Source organism: Mirounga angustirostris, unplaced genomic scaffold, assembly GCF_029215605.1.
Source record: "Mirounga angustirostris isolate CCGP_5_RB_7025 unplaced genomic scaffold, mMirAng1.0.hap1 SCAF_6, whole genome shotgun sequence".
NCBI classification, from domain to species: Eukaryota; Metazoa; Chordata; class Mammalia; order Carnivora; family Phocidae; genus Mirounga; species Mirounga angustirostris.
Window position 1 is genome coordinate 127,054,836 of NW_026991714.1, and position 18,563 is coordinate 127,073,398.

At 39.8% G+C, this 18,563-nt stretch overlaps 1 protein-coding gene across 16 annotated transcripts in view; it reads right to left on the bottom strand.

Moving 5' to 3' along the window:
- The window catches only part of SEC31B (SEC31 homolog B, COPII coat complex component), a 116,925-nt gene that overhangs the window by 44,784 nt on the left and 53,578 nt on the right, over nt 1-18,563 (bottom strand). For 3 of the 16 annotated variants that reach the window (XM_064595151.1, XM_064595149.1, XM_064595162.1), the window contains 2 exons: nt 17,071-17,185; nt 15,943-16,550 (listed from right to left, as the gene is read on the bottom strand). In XM_064595151.1, coding sequence (XP_064451221.1) covers nt 16,543-16,550; nt 17,071-17,185 — 123 coding nt within the window. In that variant the 3' untranslated portion in view covers nt 15,943-16,542. Of the gene's footprint in view, nt 1-13,446; nt 14,835-15,806; nt 16,551-17,070; nt 17,186-18,563 lie in introns of those variants that run through there. The other 13 variants (XM_064595157.1, XM_064595160.1, XM_064595163.1 and 10 more) reach the window with 9 other exon arrangements.

Here is an 18,563-nt window from a genome sequence, read left to right on the forward strand (position 1 = left end):
TTCTTATCTTTCAGGTCTCACCTCATAAATTGCCTCCTCTGAAATGCCTTCTATGACCACACAATCTAAATAGGCCTTTTGGGGTGCCTGGGTGGCTCACTCGGTTAAGCATCCAACTCTTGATTTTGGCTCAGGTCATGGTCTCAGGGTCCTGGGACCAAGCCCCAAGTAGGGCTCTGTGCTCAGCAGGGAGGCTGCTTGAGATTCTCTCTCTCCCTCTCCCTCTGCCCTTCCCCCCACTAATCGTGTGCAGGTGCGCACATGGGCATACTCTCTCTCTCTCTCTCAAATAAATAAATAAATCTTGGGCGCCTGGATGGTTCAGTCGTTAAGCGTCTGCCTTCAGCTCAGGTCATGATCCCAGGCTCCTGGGATTGAGCCCCACATAGGGCTCCCCACTCCGCAGGAAGCCTGCTTTCCCTCTCCCACTCCTCCTGCTTGTGTTCCCTCTCTCGCTATGTCTCTCTGTTAAATAAATAAATAAAATCTTTAAAAAATAAAGTTAAATAAATAAATAGGCCTCTGATCATTTCCTATTAATTACCTTGTTTCATAGCATGTATCATCTGAAATTATTTTGTCCTTTGTTCATTATGTATCTCTTCCCCCACCTCTGTAGTGTAAGTTCCAGGACATGAGTTGGTCTGTTTTCTTCCCAGCTGTATCCCTGTCCATAGACAGTTTCTAGCACAACACAGGTGCTCATTAAATATCTGTTGAATGAATGAATGAAGGTATTCAAGCAATCTGAAAGCAGAGCAGCCTGTTCTCTCCTTAAATATCTCCAGAGAAGATTCCACCACTTTCTGAAAAATGAATTCCAGCATCCAATAACTTTTAGTTGTCAGGAAGGTCCTCCTAATATCCAACTTAAATCCTTCCTAAGGCAATTGCTGTCTCTTCTTGTTTGGTCCTCAATGGAATCATTAAATTGCCTTTTTATAGTCAGTAATAAATTTGTTATTGGCCCTCTTAACACTAGTGCTACTTCTCACATTTTCTAACACTGTTCTCTTCTGTCCTTGTCAAAATTCTCTGGCTCAAGCTTCATTGGTGAGCCCAACACTGAATATGAATATTACTGCTTGAACATGCCTATATAAGGAAATCTCAACTTAAAAAAGTAGTCTGTACATCATCTCACCTCTTTCTTGATCTCTTTTTCTATAGGTTCTGCATATGAATTCATAAGGGTCTTTTGTGAGGATGCTTGGACCTTCTCAAGAATCTGTAGGTGCAAATGAGAAGTTGCAAAATACCGCAAGGATGTAGATCCTAGAAAAGCTTCCTCAACATGGCCAGCCCCCCTGTGCTTTGGCTCCCACACAAAGCCGGTCACAGGTGCAAGGTCTGAAAAAAATTTTTTTTAAAGATTTTATTTATTTATTTATTAGAGAGAGAGAGAGAAACAGCATGAGAGGGGATAGGGTCAGAGGGAGGAGCAGGCTCCCTGCTGAGCCGGGGACCCGATGTGGGACTCGATCCCAGGACTCCAGGATCATGACCTGAGCCGAAGGCAGTCGCTTAACCAACTGAGCCACCCAGGCGCCCAGGTCTGAACATTTTTAAAAGGGGCGCCTGGGTGGCTCAGTCGGTTAAACGTCCAGCTCTTGATCTCACCTCAGGTCTCGATCTCAGGGTTGTGAGTCCAAGCCTTGAGTTGGGCTCCACTCTGGGCATGGAGCCTACTAAAAAAATTAAATATATATATATATTTAAAAATTTATTTAATAAACAAATATTTAGTAAACAAGATAATAAGGACCTCCTGGGGTCCAGCTGCTCGGACTGCTCCCACCTAAGCAAGGGGCCAGGGATGGGTCCTAGGAAAAGGCCCAGACTGGACCAAAAAGTCCACAAGTGCCACTTACACCAGCAAGACCCCGTACTACCGGCTGACAGGTAGAGCCTGGTACAGCAGGGAGCAAGCCCCAAGAACCAGGATATGACCCAGCGTAGGCTGCAAGGACCTGTCTTATCTTAGCTTGGCTGCCCCAATAACTCAGCCTGCACGGAGGTGATGACCCCACAGCCCAAAGTTGGGATGCCAGCCCCTCTTTGGCCTGGGACTTGGACCCCAGAAGGAGCAGGCAGCTGGGGGCAGGGTGGGATGGGCAAAACAGGTGATGAGGATTAAGGAGCGCACTTGTGATGAGCACCGGGTGTTCTATGCAAGTGTTGAATCACTATATTGTACACCTGACACTAATATTACACTGTGTTAACTGGAATTTGAATAAACACTTAACAAAAAAGAAAAGAAAAAGGAAATCAACCAATATAATTCATGTATTTTTTATAATAAAGATAGATAACATGTTTATTCACTAGATGGATAAAATGTATAGGATAAAATTCAACATCATTCATAACTTAAAAAAAAATCTCTTATAAGACTAGGAATAAGTGGGAACTTTATCTGATAAAGCCTCTACAAAAACTCCCTGTATCAGGTATCCATCACCGCATGGCAAATTACCGCAAAGCTTAATGGCCTAACACGATAATAAACATTTATGTTCTCACACACTGTCTGTGGGTCAGAAATTAGGAGCAGTTTAGCTGGGTGGCTCGAGCTTAGAGTTTCTTAGGAAACCCTAAGAATATTGGTCAGTACTGCAGGTGTCTGAAGGCGGGACGGGGGCTGAAGGAGCCCCTTCCGAGGTGCCTTACTCACAGAACTGGCAAATTGATGCTGGCTGCTGGGGGGAGGCCTCTCTGCCACACTGACCCCATGGAGGGTGCATCAGTATGCTCCCAACACAGCACCTGGCTTCCAAAAAAGAGCAAAGGGAGGGGCGCCTGGGTGGCTCAGTCGTTGAGCTTCTGCCTTTGGCTCAGGTCGTGATCCCAGGGTCCTGGGATCGGGCTCCCTGCTCGGCAGGAAGCCTGCTTCTCCCTCTCCCACTCCCCCTACTTGTGTTCCCTCTCTCGCTCTCTCTCTCTGTCAAATAAATAAAATCTTAAAAAAAAAAAAAAAGAGCAAAGGGAAACAGCAATATCTATTATAAAGTAGTCTCAGAAGTCAAACCGCCATTTCCTCCGCATCCTATGACAGAGGTCAGCCCTGTTCAGGGTTGGAGTGTGAATATCATTAGACAAAGATTGTTTTGGGGGCAATCTTGGGGACTGGTTATCACAACACCATGCTGAGTATCTGATTTTATGGTGAAACATTCAAATTATTCCCTTTAATTTCATGAACAAGACAAAGGTTGCCCCTACCACACGTCCATTCGACATTGGACTAGAGGACTTAGCTGACACAGAAAAACAAGAAAAAGAAACAAAAAGAAGAAACGGTCACTACTTTCAGACCATATAGATGTGTCAACATAGAAAAAGGCAAAAAAAAAAATATATATATATATATACCACAAAACATGGGAATTTAGGTGAATAATATTTCTGGATACAAAGCCAATGCATAAAAATCGGCTGAATTTTTTTTTTAAAGATTTTATTTATTTATTTGAGAGAGAGAGAATGAGAGACAGAGAGCACGAGAGGGAAGGGAATCAGAGGGAGAAGCAGACTCCCCGCCGAGCAGGGAGCCCGATGCGGGACTCGATCCAGGGACTCCAGGATCATGACCTGAGCCGAAGGCAGTCGCTTAACCAACTGAGCCACCCAGGCACCCCTCCGCTGAATTTTTATATATCAGCAAAAATCGGGTAGAAAATGAAACTTTAAAAAATTATTTCAGTTACAATGACATAAAAAATATGAAGTGCTTAGGGGTAAACCTAACAAAATACATTTATGACCTTGCTGGAAAATACTATAAAACTTCACTGAAAAGCATTATAGAAGACCTGACTAAATGGAGGGCTTTATCATAGTTGTGGACTGGAAGACTCAGTGTTGGGAAAATGCCAGTTCTCCCCAAATTAATGTGCAGATCTAATAGATTCCAATCAAAATCCTGAAAGCGTTTTGAGAAGAGGGAAGAACCGACAAGGCGATTCTGAAGAACTAGATGGAAGGACATGCCATACAAAATATAAGGAATTATTATAAACCCCTAGTAATTGGGGTGCCTGGGTGGCTCAGCCGTTAAGCGTCTGCCTTCGGCTCAGGTCATGATCCCAGGGTCCTGGGATCGAGCCCTGCATCGGGCTCCCTGCTCCACAGGGAGCCTGCTTCTCCCTCTCCCACTCCTCCTGCTTGTGTTCTCTCTCTCGCTGTCTCTCTCTCTGTCAAATAAATAAAATCTTTGAAAATAAATAAATAAATCCCTAGTAATTAAAAATGTATCTTACTGATTTAGAGACAGACAATGTAACTAATGAAATAAAATAGCCCATGCATAAATGGAATCTTGGCTTATGATAGAGCTGATAGTAAAGAGCCATGGAAAGGATGATAGCCTTTTTGATAAATGGTACTTGGTTACAGATGAAAAATAACTAAATAACTACCTTACCCCATACCAAAAATCCATTCTAAGCGAACCTGGAAGCCAATGTAAAGAGTAAACTATAATGGAACACTACATCAAAAACTAATGATGTATGGTGACTGACATAACATAATAAAATTAAATTAAATTAAAAATAAAAGAGTAGACTGTAACATTTTCAGAACACAACATCAAAAACTATCTTTACAACTGATGGGTAGGAAAGCATCTCTTAAAGAAAACACAAAAGGCACAAGTTACTACTACTACTACTAATAATAATAAATGTGTTTGAATCTCAGATGTCAACAATTCTACAAGGCACCATTATATTAAGAAAGGAAAAACATCACCAATTAAATTGTAGGACAATGTTTTCTTATTACTTAGAATTTTTTATCTTACACTATTATAAACTTATTTTTTAATTTTACTTTTTTAGATTTTATATGCATGCATAAGAAAGAAAATTTGAGGGAAATAAACTAGTCAAAATATTCCTAAAATGTTTTCATATTCAGAACCTGAATCTTAGCAATAGTTTTTGATTCCATTCTTGACAGCTGTGTTTTCCACATAGCAGCATCCTCTACCATCAGGAACCCTAGTGATGACTGCGCTTCTTCTTTTTTTGTTTTTAATTGAAGAGTATTTTGCTATGAGATTGGATATTTATTTAATAAGATCTGTGTTCAATGTGGACTCGTCTCTGCAATTAGCTGTGGAGTGTTTGTTGTGCCAGTCTTTGGGTCGTTTTCTGGGTTATTTACACTGATGGGGGGTGTTATCTAGTTGTGTCAGTAGGACAGGTGAGCTTAGGGCCCTCCTACCCTGCCATCTTCCCTGGAACTCTTCAGGATTTTCTTCCAAGCCAAGGCACCTATTTTGCAAATTTTGACACTTCCTTTGACACTTCCTTGATTTACCAGGAATTGTCAACAGCATATTTCAGCCAATAACCAGGATTTATATATTTTCTGCATAGTCTTTAAATAGTCTCTTGTTTGATGGGGAGCCTGGAAGGTTCAGTCAGTTAAGCATCCAACTCTTGATCTCAGCTCAGGTCATGATCTCAGGGTTGTGAGATGGAGCCCAGTGTCAGGCTCCCTGCTGGGTGTGGAGCCTGCTAAGATTCTCTCTCTCCCAGGATGCCTGGGTGGCTCAGTCAGATAAGCGTCTGCCTTTGGCTTCGGTCATGATCCCAGAGTCCTGGGATCGAGTCCCACATCCCACATCGGCCTCCCTGCTCAGCGGGGAGCCTGCTTCTCCCTCTGCCTGCCACTCTCTCTCTCTCTCTCTGGCAAATAAATAAAATCTTAAAAAAAAAAAAAAAGATTCTCTCTCTCCCGTTCCCTCTGCCACTCCCCTGTCTGGAGAGCTTTTTCTCCCCCTCTCTTAAAAGAAAAAAAAAAAAAAAAGAAAAGTCTATTCTTTGAAATGTCAAAGAATTGCCCTTGTCCAGTATGAGATTAGGAGTCACAATCAGGTCCCTGGATGGGCAGGTAAGAACAATTACACCATGACTTGTTGCCTGGCTGGCAGGCATGGAAGACTCATCAATTGTAAGAGATGCTGTATTAGTTTCCTATGGCTCCCATCCCAAATTACCGCAGCTGTGGGGCTTAAAACAAGGCGCATTTATTCTTTCATTTCAGGAGGCTAGAAGTCTGCAATCAGTTTCATCAGGCCAAAAGCAAGTATGGGCAGGGCCATGTTCCCTCCAGAGGCTCTAGGGGAGAACCTATTTCCTTGCCTTTTCCATTTTCTAGAGCTGCATTCCTTAGCTCATAGCCTCTTCCTCCCTCTTCAAAGCCCAGCTGCAGAGCGTCTTCAGATTTCTCTGAACTTCCATTGTCCTGTCACATCTTCTCCCTTCTGTCACTGCAATCAAACTTCCCTCTGCCTCTTCCTTATAAGGACACTGGCAATTACATTTTAGGGCCCTCCCAGATAATCCAGGATAATCTCTCCATCTCAGAATCCTTAATTTAATCAGGTTTGCAAAGTAACATTAGCCATATAAGGTAAGTGTCACAGATTCAGGGTTTCAGACATGGATGTCTTTGGAGGACACTATTCAGCCTACCACAGATGATAAATGTGAAAAAATATGCATCTATGAATTGATGAGATATGATAATATCAATAATGGCTAATTTGCTTTTGGGGCACCTGGGTGGTGCTGTTGGTTGAGCGTCTGACTCTTGGTTTCGGCTTAGGTCATAATCTCAGGGCTGTGGGATCCAGCCCCACGTCAGGCCCTGTGCTCAGCACCCAGAATCTACTTGAGGTTCTCTCTCTCACTCTCCCTCTGCCCCTCCCACTTATGCTCTCTTTCTAAATAAGTAAGTAAATAAATAAATCTTTTAAAAAATAACTAATTTGATTTCATGTGCCAAGTACTGTTCTATGAGCTTCACATATAATTACTTATTTGTTAAGTTTGACACAAGAGACTACCTTTACAACCTAGGGGTAAGGAAGGATTTCTTAAATAAGATACAGAGGCATGAACCATAAGTGAAATGATAATAATAGTAATATGAATAAATTGCTATTAGTAATTACACTAAATTATTACATTTTGTTAATTATAACATTAAAATTAAGAAGTTCTATTAATCAAAAGACACTATAGAAAAAGTGAGAAAACATACCACAAACTTGGAGGAGATATTTGCTATGCATACAGCTGACAAAAGTTTAACGTGCAAGGTATATAAAGAATTCCTGGGGCGCGTGGGTGGCTCGGTCGTTAAGCGTCTGCCTTTGGCTCAGGTCATGGTCCCAGGGTCCTGGGATCGAGCCCCACATCGAGCCCCGCATTGGGCTCCCTGCTCCGGGGGAGGCCTGCTTCTCCCTCTCCCAGTCCCCCTGCTTGTGTTCCCTCTCTCGCTGTGTCTCTCTCTGTCAAATAAATAAAATCTTAAAAAAAAAAAAAAAAAGAATTCCTTATAAGAAAGAATTTATATTCATTAGAAGAGGAAAGACAACCTAATAGAAAAAGTAGGTAAAAGACTTAAACATACACATCATAAAGTGCCTAAAGGGGTGCAAAACACTAGTTGGAGTGTAAACTGTCACAATTGCTTTGGAAAATAATTTAACATCATCTTGTAAAATAGAAGATGTGCTAACCCTATGATCACAAATCCCACTTTAGGTATATACACTAAAGAAACTGTTGGGATACGTGTAACGAAAAACATGTATAAGAATATTGACAGCACCACTGTTAAATACTAGCCCAAATAATATGAGCAGTAAAAATGGATAAATCTGTACAATTGAATACTCCATATCACACTGAAAATAAATTCATTTCAGCTACATATAACAGTATGGATAATCTCAGGAATGTATGTTAAATGACAAAAAGCAAATCGCAGAAAAATACATACGGTACAATTTCATTAATATAGTTCAAAAAACCAAGCCAAACAATATTGTTTAGGAATAAAACATATGAACAGCAAAGGCAAGCTAAAAAAAAAATTAGTTTTCCCTATCAATTTTTCTTTCCTAGTCTTGGCATATTTCTTCCAATCTTGGCATCCAGTGGAAATGGCTCAAAGTAAAAAGGAATGGGTTACCCAGGATCCCTGGGTTACTGATTGCTTCCCACCTAGACTTTCCATATAAAGACCGGGAATTCTAAGTAGAGGTCATATACTGGGAAAGAGGATCACTGCCACAAGTTATGTTATTCAGCATTAAACTGTCTCAGGCAGTTATCAAGTTAAATAAGTTGCTGCCATCCTTTTTGGTTGTACAAAACCTTACGCTCAGCCTTGCCCTTTCTATCCGCTCTTACAGGGCTTCTAGACTCTTGAAGTCATCTATTTTAGAAAGCATTTTGCTCTCCTATATTTCTCTTTTCTACCATCAACATTCTTCTTCTTTTGAAAAAAATAATACATTGAATATTCTCAAAGACCCTGAGAAGCTCAGCTTGGCAGCGATACTATTTCCTCTCTGTCATTTCCCCTTTCATCCAAATTCTCAGAAAAGGAAACCTGACTGGCTCAGCTGGGTGATACCAGCTTATAACCATTTATGGTGGGGATGACAGAAGGCAGCTATGTGGCACAAAACTGATCCTGAAGGTCCCCCATTGGAGGTAGGATAGCCCATAAAAGCAGTCATTATGAGCTGGATAGATACTCCAAAAGTGTTCTACTAAAGCTATTATTTACAATAATTCAATGAATATCCTTGTATATATGTCCTGATAAACATTGTCTAATTGCTTTCTTAGGATAAAATCATAAAGGTGTGATTATTGGATCAAATGTATTAATATGATTGAAATTTTATTTATTTATTTATTTTTAATTTTTTATGATTGAAATTTTAAATTCATATTATCAAATTGTTCTCCAAAGCATTGGATTAATTCACACTCCTACCATCAGTGTATATTATGTATAAAACATAATATTCTTGTCAATATTGGGTCTCAGTTTTTAAAAAGATTTTATTTATTTTATTTATTTGAGAAAGAGAGAGTGGGAGGGAGGGGGAGAGAGAATCTGAAGCAGACTCCATGCTGAGCCCGGAGCCCGGTGTAGGGCTTGATCCCACAACTGTGAGATCATGACTTGAGCTGAAACCAAGAGTCAGACGCTCAACTGACTGAGCCGCCCAGGTGCCTCAGGTCTCATTTTTTAAAAACATTTGCCAGTTTGATAAATGAAGGTGGTATCTCATTGTTTTAATCTGTCTTTTCTTTTATAATCAGTTAAAGCTAAATTTTTTCATCTGCATTTTGGATATTTTTATTTCTGAACTTTTGAAGAGCTTACCCGTATAAATTAGCTATTTTTAAATAGGGCTGTTTTTTCATCCTAATAGTTTGTAAGAGCAACATAGATGTTGAAAATATTTCTATTTCTATTAGTCTTTTTAATATGTTTATAGAGAGGGGGCACCTGGGTGGCTCAGTCGTTAAGCATCTGCCTTCGGCTTAGGTCGTGATCCCAGGGTCCTGGATCAAGCCCCACATCAAGCCCCACATCGGGCTCCTGCTCAGCGGGAAGCCTGCTTCTCCCTCTCCCACTCCCTCTGCTTGTGTTCCCTCTCTCGCTGTGTCTCTCTCTGTCAAATAAATAAATAAAATCTTTAAAAATATGTTTATAGAGAGGTGTTTGTTTGCTTGTTTTTTGGATGCCTGGTTCAATCTAAAAAGGATACTTTTGCCGGGCGCCTGGGTGGCTCAGTTGGTTAAGCGACTGCTTTCGGCTCAGGTCATGATCCTGGAATCCCTGGATCGAGTCCCTGGATCGAGTCCTGCATCGGGCTCCCTGCTCAGCAGGGAGCCTGCTTCTCCCTCTGAACCTCCCCCCTCTCATGTGCTCTCTCTGTCTCAAATAAATAAATAAAATCTTTAAAAAAAAAAAAAAGGATACTTTTGCCTAAACATTGATTGTCCTCAGATCAGTTTTTGTGTTTGTGTGTGTGTGTGTGTGTGTGTGTTTAGAGAGAGAGAGAGAGAAAGAGAGAGTGGGGTGGAGCGGGGGAGCAGAGGGAGAGAGAGAATCTTAAGCAGGCTCCATGGCCAGCACGGAGCCCAATTCAGAGCTCTGTCTCACAACCCTGAGATCATGACCTGAGCCAAAATCAAGGGTCAGACACTTAACCAACTGAGGCACCCAGGTGCCCCTGTCCACAGATCAACCTTAGAATAGATTAAAAAAAAATACTCTGGAAAACAATAGATTAAAGTATTAACAAATAAATTAACAAATAAATTAACAAATAAATATTGAAAACTTAATAAACCTGAAGTGCCAGGCATATATTCAATCACAGTGGCCTCTATTGTAATAAAGAGCTAATTGCATCCTCTTTCATTCACTTAACATGGATCAGTATTTGTCTCTTCTCACTTGGATTTCTGCAACTGGCCCTAAATTGTCTCTGCCTCTAGTCTCATCCATCATTGCCAAAAAAATAATCCCTCTGGTATACAAATTTTATGTCACACACCCGCTTATCACCCTTTGGTGGTTTCCAGTGGCCTTCAGGATAAAATCCAAACTCCTCAGCACAAGGTCCTGCCCCACCTGCATCCTACCTAATCCTCTGGCCTTCCTTCTATCTCCATGTCACATCACCCACACTATGGCCACAGAGAACTACCCACAGTTCTCCACATGTACCCCGCTGCTTAACAGATCTGTTATTCCTTCTGTGTGGAACCCCCTTCCTCCTTGTGACTACTGATGAACTCTTGTTTAGTTTTTGGACTCCCCCCACTCTTTACATATGCTCAGAAGCCTGTCTGCTCTGCCCTGTTTCCTGAGGTGCCCAGCTGCTATGCTTCTCTAGCACCTCATGCACTTCTTTCCCTTAACACTTCTGAGTGTTTACTGGTCTGTTTCTTCCAGACTATAAATGTGGTGACAGACTTCTCTATGATTATAATTCAGGGTCTTACCCAGGGCTTGATGCATCACAGACCATTAAGTTTTTGCCAATTAAGTATAGAGACAAATGAACATTTCTATGTTTTCTCGGGAAAAAGTACAACAAAGCAAATGTACCACTATCAAAGAGATTTAAGTAGGGGTAAAAAAATATAGCAGAGTGTTAGGACATTAATAATCATTTAAAAGAGTTTACCACTCAGGTGTCTGGGTGGCTCTGTGGGTTAAGCATCTGACTCTTGATTTTGGCTCAGCTCATGATCTCCGGGTTATGGGATCAAGCCCTGAGTTGGGCTCTGTGCTCAGAGTGGTGTCTGCTTGAGATTCTCTCTCTCCGTCTCCTTCTGCCCTCCCCCTGCTCTCTCTCTTTCCTTCAAATAAATAAATAAATAAATAAATAAATAAATAAATAAATAAATAAATAAATAAAATCATTTTAAAAAATGTTTCCTACTGAAGAACATTTAGTATATTGCTTTTTTGCCCTGTGCCTTTATTTCCACATTTTTAGGTCTAAAAGGATAGTAGCAAGCAAACATCTTATCTTCAGATAAACTAGGGTAGAAGAAGATTCAGAAATTTGATTGTAAAATGCTTTGATATATCAATTGTTGGTATAAAATTCCAGGAAACCTAAAAACATCTTGTTTCAAATATCTATAATATTAAAAGTTATTAAGTAATGTAATGTAGTTCATTTTTAGAGGAATTACGTAAGTGCAGTTTGTTTTTACATAGAGCCTTCTATCTGAGGTCATCAAGAGGGAATTCCAGTCATAGGATTTAGAGAAGATGAGAGATTGAGAAAATTATATAAACCTCAAAGTTGCTAAGAGACTAGATCTTAAGTGTTTTCACCATGAAGAAGAAATGATAATTATGTGAAGTGACAGAGGTGTTAGCTAATGGTAATCAGATTGTAATGTATCAGACCAACGCATTGTACACATTAAAATTACACAAGGTTATATGTCAATTATATCTCAGTTTTCAAAACGGAATATTATAAAAACCCATAACAAACAAACAAACAAACCAGAAACAGACTCAGGAATACAGAGAACAAACTGGTGGTTGTCAGAGGGGAGGGGAGTGGGGGGAAGAGTCAAATAGGTAAAGGGGATTAAGAGGTACAAAAAGAAAAAAAAATAGAAGGTTCTAAAGTTGAAAACAAACATGAAGTACTATGGAACTCATAAATTTATATATAACCCATTGTACCTAAGACACTGAGATAACTCTATTCTCCAGTATCAAGGTGATCAAAGCAGCAACACTTAAAGAAAAATAAAATAAAATATAACCATGAAAAAACCCCCAGCAACACTTAAGTCCAAATTGGAATAAATTAAAAGTTGCCAATTCTTTTGCTAAGCTGAAAACAACCCAAATATTCTGCAAAACAAGGGTGCTGACAATTTATACACCTGACAATTTATATAATCTTCCTCCTTGGAAAAAAAAAGAGAGATCTTTAGGCCCTAATATAGAAAGCTGCAAAATATATTATTAAATGAGAAAAGCAACTTGCAAAATATAATCTATATAATCCCATTTTGGTGAAAATTTTATATAGATATTTATATTCATACATGCATAATTTAAAACCTATAAGATCATCTAAAACTTAGCAGTTGTTATACTGGACTGCAGAGTAGGAGGTGGGTCATCAAAGAGGATTTGCACTCCTTATGTATTTTTGTCATGTTTAAAATTTTACAATACGAATGCATTAATTTTGTACAAAAGATAAGGGTATTAAATTTTCCCTTTGTGGGAAAAAATTCTGAGATAGTGGGGGAGTGCATCAAGAAACTTGTCTTAAATTAACTCTTTTTTCACAAAAAAATCACCCAAGTGTGTTCTACCTCCTATAAGTTTTTTCTATCCCCTGGGAATTAATTCCCTAGTCAAGTAAATGGAAAGAACTTTGTCCCTAATGTTGTCAGGGAAGAAGTCAAGATTGAAATTCAGGAGTCATTACTCTTTACCTTCCTAGGACTTGACTCTAGGTCTTAAATAGACTTGGCTGCTTCCTTCCTTCCTTCCTTCCTTCCTTCCTTCCTTCCTTCCTTCCTTCCTTCCTTCCTTCCTTTCTTTCTTTTTTAAAGATTTATTTATTTATTTATTTGAGAGAGAGAGAGAAGGGGGGGCAGACGGAGAGGGGAAGCAGACTCCCCGCTGAACCAAGGGAAGCAGACTCCCCTCTGAGCCAAGAAATGTGGGGCTCCATCCCAGAAATCCAAGATCACAACCTGAGCCTAAACGGAGAGTCAGAGGCTTGAGCTCAAACCGGGAATCTGAGGAGTCAAATGCTTAATGACTGAGCCACCCAGGTGCCCCTGGCTGCTCCCTTTCTGAATGATAAAGGACAGAAAGATCTAGGAGGGTACAAACTTTTAGTTGTAAGATGAATAAGTTCTGGCAATCAAATGTACAGCATGGGGACTATAGTTAATAATACTGTATTGTGTACTTGAAAGGTGCTAAGACAGCAGATTTTAAATTTTCTCACCACACACACACAGTAACCATGTGAGGTGATAGATGTGTGAATTAACTTGATTGTGGCAATCATTTCACAATATAATACATACATGTATCAAAACATCACATTGTACACCTTAAATGTATACAATTTTTGTCAATCATACCTCAATAAAGCTGAGGGGGAAAAGAAGAGAGAACGAAGGACCTAAGGTTGAGTGGAAGTCAAAATCTACTAAGCTTATGTCACACTTAGGAATCACAAATAAAGGCCTGGTCTGGAAGATTCCAGGTGGACAACAAATTAGTCAGTCAAAATACTCAGGTCAAGAGCCCTCAATCATCCAGCCTGAATAATCTGACAATGAATTAATCTGATAATTCTTTTCCAGTTGAGTTTGCCCGTGTAGACCTGGCTGGAAAGGGTTCTGAAGAGCCAGCAACAAGGATAAAAGGAAGAGAACAAAGATAGACCATTGCCTCTGGGGAGCCCTCAGGAAAGGCGATGTGGATGCCAGTCCAGGAGATGTGGCCACGTGCAAGTAAGCTGGGGGCCCTTTGAGAACCCCAGAACTGTGACTGAGGTGACCCTTCCTCTCTAGCGGACAAAAGGGACAGCAACTCAGAGATGTGTGAGCAAGAAGCTTCAGTGCCCTACTTGTTTCACCACCAGAGTTTTAAGAGGGTAGGGTTTTGGCTGCCTACTGAAATCTCTACCCTTTAGGAAGAGTAGGGGCTCTTCCTAAATTTATGAATTTTAAGTTCAAATTCTACCCTCTTTAGAAAACCTTCCCTAAATAAGCCTATATGATTTATAGTCAGTTTGAAGCAACTTAATACCTTATTAAATTACATTCTTATATTACCACCTTACTGGGCTATAAATGTCTCGAGGACAGAAATCATGTTTTGTCTTTTTAAAATGTCCATGATGCCTAGCGTCGGTTTGAGAATGTAATAGGTGTTCAACAAGTAAGTGTTCCATGGAAAAGTTGAAAGGAAGAAACCATCAGGTTCCCTAAAGTAGCCCAAGCTTCTTTCTAACTTACAGAGGTGGTTGGATTGAATCCCCCACATTCTCAAATCAGAGGGCTGAGGTTCACCCAGTGCATGGTATATTTTTCTCTGAAGAAAGCTACTCTGAATGCAGATTAAGGCTCAAAGCCCTACAAAGGACAACCGGGAAAGCACAGTCCCTTCTAAATCCCCTTGGGGACCAGGCTCTCCTCCCTGTGTGTCTGAGTCTGCGGGTGAGTGTGCGTGGGTGGGGGAGGTTGTGGTGGGGCGGGAGGGCATAGGCAAGAGGGAGGAGAGAAACCCCAAGCGGTGATTATGTGGAGGGGATTTGCTATGTCTCTTTTCCTCCCCCCCTTCTTTCTTTGTCCTCTTTCTCCGTGTTCCTCGCTTTGTCCCCTTTTCCTCGTCTCCTTCTTCTGCATTTGTCTGGGAGGATCCTGGAGTGTTCTTTTGATCGACTCAATCTTTCTCTGGCACTTGAGTTCTGATTGGCTGAAGGACTTAGAAGGGGGAAAAAAAAAACTTTAATTAAGTAGATAATCTCTTCTTTGGAAGTTTGGCAGCTCCATTTCACCTCCCCTTAACTCTGTTTGGGATCGCTTACACACCACGAAAGTTGGGACTTGAGGAGAATTCCATCCCACTACCACTGAGGAGTATATTTCCCCATCTTGTCTGTCTCCCAAGTTTTTAGAATTTTCTATCTCTGTTGCGCCAGAGGATTATGTTGCTTACGAAGCCTTCTGTGTGTATCTTCCTTTTCACCTGTATCCTCCGACTCAGCTACACCTGGTAAGTAACCTGGACTCCTACCTGGAACTGGGACTAGGTAAATGTATGTAATATATGGGAGAGAGCTCTTTTTCATTTCCCGAAATGTAGGAAGATTTGGGATCTCTCCTAGGAAAAACTGTCTATGGAGTAGGGGGCTCTTCCTAAATTTATGGCTGATTTCAGTAAATCTTTAGGACCCTGACTAATAAAATAATAGATTTAAAAATAGATTAATAAATTGCTGTACCACAAATATTCTAAGTGGTTTTGGGAGAAATGGACAGTAGCCCCCCCCCCCCTTTTTTTTTTTACCAAATCCTGATGTCAGCATTGTGGAGAAAAGGAAGGTGGTTCAAAGCAAGTTCTACTGTGTTTGAATCTGATCTTTGAGGTGAAGGCTGGAGACAAAATTCAATGGGATCTTACTTTGCACTTTCTGACTTCACTTTTTTCAGAATATTTCAAGTAACTACTCACATCATTGTGTCTTAGAGATAAAAATTAGCTTGATCTGTTGAGTTGGTATTGGGTTAACAAACATATTTGAGATAAAATATTTTAGAAATCTAAACTTTCTACAAATTTATGTAATGTATACAATTTACAAACATTTCTAAATTGCTCAGGAAATGAGGCAATGTTGGTGAAAGTGCTTTGGAAACTATAAACCACCTCACAAATGATAGGTGATATTATTGTCAGTTTTGTTTAGCTCTTGGAAATCACATAAAGTATCTATACACGGAAATGTTAACAAGTAACTACGCAATGAAATACAAAAGAAAGACCTGGGAAGTGCAGGTTGCTAGGGTGTTTGGAGATATACTGAGATATATAAGCTCAGTCTCTTTCTTTATCAGTTTGCATTGTGACCATTTAACCAAGGTATGAATCCAATTGCTACATAAACTGTTGATGAAGCAAGGATAGGGATTTCTTTGCTGAAATCAGCTTCCTGTGCCAAGAACGTATTCTTATCATAAGCTAGTATAGCCATCTTTATGAGAGAGCTGGTTAAGAAATACGCCAAATTTATACAATGATTTGCAAGTCAAGGCAGTCATTTGCAACACCTCCAATTACGAAATGAACTACCAAATAATTGGTCAATTTTTAACTGGCATTTTAATTAAATATTTCACGTTCAAAAAAAAGTCTCTCTTTTTTCCTCTCATGAGAACAAAAAGACAAAAGGGAGCGGAGACTATTTCAGAGCATTTCTACTGATGTTCATGGTATTCTTCAGCTGATTCAGTATCAGCAAAAGAGAAACACGAGATTCCTTTCCCCAGTCACCAGGGCAGTGTGAAGAATTGTTCTGTAAAAAATACCTTTACTGTGTGTTCCTTCCCTGCTGGAGGGGGTCATGTTCATTTCATTCCAATACTGACAGAGCCACACTGAAAGGTGGCTGGGTTGCTTGTCTGTCCAAATTCAAGTGTCTGGATTCAAAAAGAAAAAAGAAAAAAGAGATGTGAAAGAAAGTTCTAATTTAAAAACAGGGTTTAAGAACCCCTTCTCGCCTTGCCTGACTTTGAGGAGAAAATGTACAAATCTCCTGTATAATGCAATGAGATTTTAATTGCTTTTTCTCTGTAAGCCCTAATTTGAATTAAACATTTACACTTCGCCAAGGGTCTGCTTTTGGTAGCATTTGAAGAGTGATTTTTACATTTAACATTAAGTCTTGATTATTCTTATAATGGAACTATCAGGGTTCTGCATAAGGTCATCTTCCCCTTTGTGCCATGCAGAGAAATTTGACCAACCACAGCCTTTCAGATGCTTCTCTTAATACTTCATTATCAGCCTTTTATGTAAGGACCTCAAAAGCATTTAACAAATAGAGAACCACAATTTCTGCTTGGCTGTTCAATTGTAGGCTTGCCTGAAATTACTGTCAAAAAAGTCCATCAACAGAAGCTCTTGGGCTTGAAAGGAGGAAATAAAGATGACACTCACTTACAACATGTAGTTTTACTAGGGTTCTCAAGGCAAGATGACTGGAAATTTTTTTAAAAAGCATTCTCCACCGTTTCTTCTTGTTGGGACACTCCTGAGAATTCTCCTTTAGTAACTGGAGAAAAATATTTTCTTTGAATCTGTTTTCCTTAATCCCAATGGCTCCCCCCCAAAAAAGCAGATAGTGATGGTTATAATGGTGGCCAGAGATGAGCCAATTTGACTTTTCATTTCCAGTACACTCACTCATCTGGCATGAATGGGCCTGGAACACGTTTTTCCTTAACTGTTGCCTTCATTTTACTTCAAATGATGTCTCATAATGATCCTAGGTTTTGCCCAATTCTGCCCATTTCTCCTTTCTCTCTCTCTCCTCCACCCGCCCAACTTGATGACCAAATCAGAAAGATGCACTGGAACACAGAGGTTAACTATGGCTCTGCTCTCATTCTTTCCAAAGCATTTAAACAGAGTCAGTTTCTTTTCTGCGGTAGAGCAAGAATTTATTGAAAATCTTTGGGTTTTAAGGCAGCTTTTGAAATACACCGTTCCTTGGTTAGCTACATTTATGTATTTAAAGTAACCTTTCTATGACCTTTCTATGAATTTCTGTGAAATTTCACCTGATAATGACTTGCAGAACCCCTGATCAGCAAGGGCTTCAGTGAATGTAGGGGGGTTGTCTTGCATCCATACCCTCTCCAAGCATCATCTATAGCTAAAATTATTCTCCACATACATGTGCTACTATTTTTCAAATGTATATTATGAACAATAAAATACACACTTAAAATTACTGAATTCATGATAATTTGTTGTCAAGTTTCTGTTAAGTTTTTTCACTAACAGATACAAAAGAACAAGTGCAATCAAGTGAGGATGCACTAAACTTTGTTACATTAAAAAGAAATTCTCATCCTCAGAGAGGCTGGGAATCTCTGATGTTAGGGAAATAAAAGGTAAGTGAAAGTTCCTTTGGAATCTGGAAAATAATATGCGAGTATCAAAGGGTCACATACCAATAGCTTCCCTGATCAATAAAAAAATTCATAACCCATGAAAAGACTTGGGATTCATGGGGTAACTCTTAGGGGGATTAGGTTAGTAGTTGCACTGTTGGAGGTCCTTCTAAGGGCTTGAGACATGATCACAGAAGTTTAATTCCCAGTTTTGTCATTGATTTGTCAACAACTTGAGCCCCACATTTTTACTTTCAGAGTCTCTATACTTCCTGCCATGAATAAAAATAAGTTAGCTAATAATAATTAATTAGTTAACAATATTTATTACTATCATCATCATCATTTACAAAGGCTAGGAGGTCCTGGGAAGAGACACTTCATTACAGCTTTTCTTACAAAACCAGTTTGTTTAAAAAGGGCAGATGCTCCATGATGCGTGTTTATTTTGTGCATGTGGATGATAATATGACACAAAGAAGGATCTCCTTAAAAAAGGATCAGAAGAAAAGGAGTTTCAATCCAAACCCTCTC